The 4,139-nt window shown below is 42.0% G+C and overlaps 1 protein-coding gene across 1 annotated transcript in view; it reads left to right on the top strand.

The window, feature by feature from the left end:
• Positions 1 to 51: 51 nt before the first annotated feature.
• Positions 52 to 4,139, top strand: part of LOC125045097 (metalloreductase STEAP3-like) — a 4,601-nt gene continuing 513 nt past the window's right edge. The window contains exons 1-7 of the mRNA XM_047642198.1: positions 52 to 201; positions 617 to 755; positions 1,143 to 1,348; positions 1,636 to 1,781; positions 2,877 to 3,004; positions 3,234 to 3,322; positions 3,599 to 3,807. Of these exons, the coding sequence (XP_047498154.1) occupies positions 80 to 201; positions 617 to 755; positions 1,143 to 1,348; positions 1,636 to 1,781; positions 2,877 to 3,004; positions 3,234 to 3,284 (792 nt within the window). The 5' untranslated portion in view covers positions 52 to 79 and the 3' untranslated portion in view covers positions 3,285 to 3,322; positions 3,599 to 3,807. The remainder of the gene's footprint in view (positions 202 to 616; positions 756 to 1,142; positions 1,349 to 1,635; positions 1,782 to 2,876; positions 3,005 to 3,233; positions 3,323 to 3,598; positions 3,808 to 4,139) is intronic.

The raw sequence follows: 4,139 nt of genomic DNA, 5'->3' as shown, positions 1-4,139 counted from the left end.
CATCTCCCCTCTCATCCATCCATCTATCTATCCACCTTCTGCCACCAGGTCAAAGGTCGAAGCAACGGGCGGCATTCCGATGACCCACGCGGAAGCCCTGAGAGAGAGCATGGTGGTGGTGTTGGCAGTGCCCTTCCAACACACGGGTTCTTTGCCCCTTAGCGGTCTTGCCAACAAGATTATCATTGATGTTAGCAACAGGTGTGTGCTTGTGTGTGTTTGTGTGTGTATGTGTGTGTGTTTTGCATGTGTGTATGTGTGTGTGTGTGTGTTCGTATGTGTGTATGTGTGTGTGTTTGTGTGTATGTGTGTGTGTGTGTGTTTTGTATGTGTGTATGTGTGTGTGTTTATGTGTTTTTTGTGTGTGTGTGTGTGTAGGTGTGTCTATCTTTATTGTTTTTGCGTGTGTGTGTGTGTGTGTGTACGTGTGTTCTTATGTATATCTATCAATACGAATACTTCCATTTTACTCCACATCTGTTTTTTTATATATCCTTCGTCCTCTACCTTAAAAATAAGTAAATATATAAACAAACAAATCAATCAATAAATAAAAAGAAGAAAAATAATCAAGGAAATAGGACACCCTATTCTAACACCGCTTGAACCATCACAGGAGCCCGAAAGACCGAGACTCATCCGGGAGGAGCCAAGCAGAGCACCTCCAGAACCTGGTCCCCACCGCCAGGGTCGTCAAGGCGTTTAACGTCCTGTCCGCTTACACGCTCTCCAGGGGCATCAGGGGCAGCAAGGAGGTAAGGATGAAGGAGTGGGAGGGTGGAGAGAGAGAGAGAGAGAGAGAGAGAGAGAGAGAGAGAGAGAGAGAGAGAGAGAGAGAGAGAGAGAGAGAGAGAGAGAGAGAGAGAGAGAGATGTGAATGAAAAGATAGACCTATAGATAGAAAGAGAAGAGAAGAAGTGAGAAGGAGGGTAGACTGGAAGAGGGAAGGATGAAAAGAAAGGGAGAATGAAGGAAGAAAGATACAGGAAGACACGCATAGAGGAGGGGGAAGTACAAATATAAAAGTAATAAGGGGAACAGAGAAGGATAGAGACAGATGGGACTGGAGACAAAGAGACAAATAAATAATCAACGAAAAACAGAAGAAAAAAACATAAATAACACCGAACACTCATCGAAAGGTCCCCGTGTGTGGAGACGACAGGGACGCGAGGCAGCTAGTGAGCGAGATAGTGAAGGACCTCCGCCTGGATCCGACGGACTTGGGCAGCTTGCACAGCGCCCGGGAAGTCGAGGAGATCCCCTTCCAGTTCTTCACGGAGTGGAAGTTTGGCGTGATCCTCTCCACGGTCGTCTGGTGCCTCATGTTCGTTATTACACTGTTCAGGTGGGTGATTCCCTTCCTAATTGCATAAATGTTAATTTATAAAGCAGATAAAGGTGTCTAGATAAGGTCTTCTTAACATTAATATTTGCATTAATATTCAGTTATATCCTTCTTGTTGCACAAATATGTTTATATGTGTTGTACTCACTAAGGTCTCTAAATCAGAGTTTCCTTGTGGTAATAACTATCTCTGTGCTATCCAGGTGGGTGACCTAATTCTCGACCGCATAGTCTATAATATAAAAAAAAGACCTTCTAAATAAAATCTTCCCAACACCACGATCTAGGTCCCAGCTATGTTCTAACCTGGAGAACATGCACAAGCCCAATTTCACTTGGGACTGGAGTGGCTTTGACGGCATCATGAGAGACAACGTGAGCTCCTCCTCTGCCGGCACCGCCATCACCCAGCTTGCTCTTTGTTACCTGCCAGGTGAGAGGTCTTGAGTCATCGTGGGCGGAGGTATCTCATGGTTCTGTGTTTAATATCTATGTAAGTCCATGTGGCATTCATAGTTGTTGTTTTTTTTTCTCTACATGACTCTATCTCTTTATCTATCAACCTATCTACTTATCTAGCTAGATAGCTATCTGTCTGTCTATCTATATGTCTCTTTGTCTGGATAACTGTTTTTTTTTTTCTATTTATCCATATGTCTGTCTACCTATCTATTCTCAAAGTGTGAATACACACACAAACAAACACATACATGTGTGTGTGTGTGTGTGTGTGTGTGTGTGTGTGTGTGTGTGCATATATCTATCTATCTCTTTATCTATCAACCTACCTACTTATCTAACTAGATAGCTATCTGTCTGTCTATCTATATGTCTCTTTGTCTGGCTAACTGCCTTTTTTCTATATATCTATATCTAGCTATATACATATATATATATGTGTGTGTGTGTGTGTGTGTGTGTGTGTGTGTGTGTGTGTGGGTGGGTGGGTGTGTATGTATATATATATATATATATATATATATATATATATATATATATATATATATATATATGTATATATATTCATATATATACATATATATATATACATATATATACATATATATACATACATATATATATGTGTGTATGTATGTCTATATATGTGAGTGTGTTGTGTGTGTGTGTGTGTGTGTGTGTGTGTGTGTGTGTGTGTGTGTGTGTGTGTGTGTGTGTGTGTGTGTGTGTGTGTGTGGAGGAGAGAGAGAGAGAGAGAGAGAGAGAGAGAGAGAGAGAGAGAGAGAGAGAGAGAGAGAGAGAGAGAAAGAGAGAGAAAGAGAAAGAGAGACAGAGAGAGAGAGAGAGAAAGAGAGAGACAGAGGAAGAGAGAGAGAGAGAGAGAGAGAGAGAGAGAGAGAGAGAGAGAGAGAGAGAGAGAGAGAGAGAGAGAGTGAGAGAGAGAGGGAGAGAAAGAAATAAGAAAATTAATGCATACATAATAATTCTATATTGATGCTATATGCCTATCTATCTTTTCGTCGATCTTGCTCTCCCTTTCAACTTATTTTAACGTGTGATGCATCTTAAGGTGTTCTAGCTGCCTACATCCAGCTTGCACGAGGAACCAAGTACTCTGAATTCCCGATGTGGCTGGACACTTGGCTCAAGGGGAGAAAACACATTGGAATTCTCATGCTCTGGAACGCTGCTATTCATGTGAGAACAGAAAGAAAGGTTTCGAGTGTTAGATTAAGTGGAAATTAACTGCCATTTTATTATCATTATCATTACTATTATTATTATTATTGGGTTGAGTAATTTTGTTTTTTCTTCTTCCTTTCCCTCCCTATTTTAGAAAGTGAATTGTTATCCAAAACATTAAAGTTTTTATTTATTTACAATGTCCTTAAAAAATGAATACATAAACGACATCTCTCCCCCACAGGCGATTTTGGTCCTTAGCTACAGCATGGGGAAGTGTTGGCTTGTACGATAGCACCTACTCCTGGCGCGGCCCAACGTACGTCGCTTGCGGTGAGTGACGGGGGGAGGGGGGGAGGGGGTTGTAGGACGGGGATGTAAGTTGGAGTGAGGGTGTACAAATATGTGTATTTCTTTTTCTGTTAGCTTGCTTATTTGTTTAGTTGACTGTGCGTCCAATGGTTCGTTCGTTCATTGATACATTCGTTTATTCGTTTATGTGTTCGATTCATTTGTCCATTCATTAATACAAAGGTCTTTTTAAGAAGGGTTAGAGAATCCATATAAGCAACGCCTTCTTCACCCTTCCCTACCCCCACCCATCTCCAGGGGCGTTCACCCTCCTCCTCGCGGGCGTGCTGGGCGTGGCCTCCCTGCCCTCCGTGTCCGCCTCGATGACCTGGAGGGAGTTTTCCTTCGTGCAGAGCCGCGTCGGGTGGCTCGTCCTGCTTCTGGCTTCCTTCCACATCATTTTCAACTTCTGGGACAGTCTGCTCAAGAATCATTTCTCTTGCTATTTTCTGCCTTCGATCGCGCAGGTACGTGGTGTTTCCTTCATGTAAAAAGAGGGAGGGAAGTTGATGGAAAGATGGGAGGCGGTCCTGTTCAGTAGTGCTTTTATCGAAGTAGATTTTGTTCATCGCCTCGAGCTAATTCAGCAATGATTTGAATCATTTGATGTTTTTTTTTTTTTTTTTTTTTTTTTTTTAATAGTTTATGGATTTAGAGTCTTATCTATTTACGGTGTTGCTGTTGTTGTGTATATGTTGCCTTGTTCTCCATGTCCAACTAAGTACTGGAACACATCACTCCTCTGCAAGAAGGGATCAATACTTAGACACTCACCATCTAAATCTAAATCAATTTCCTT

Source organism: Penaeus chinensis, chromosome 36, assembly GCF_019202785.1.
Source record: "Penaeus chinensis breed Huanghai No. 1 chromosome 36, ASM1920278v2, whole genome shotgun sequence".
NCBI classification, from domain to species: Eukaryota; Metazoa; Arthropoda; class Malacostraca; order Decapoda; family Penaeidae; genus Penaeus; species Penaeus chinensis.
Note: the sequence above shows the minus strand (reverse complement) of the source record. Positions and strands in the feature narration are given on the sequence as shown.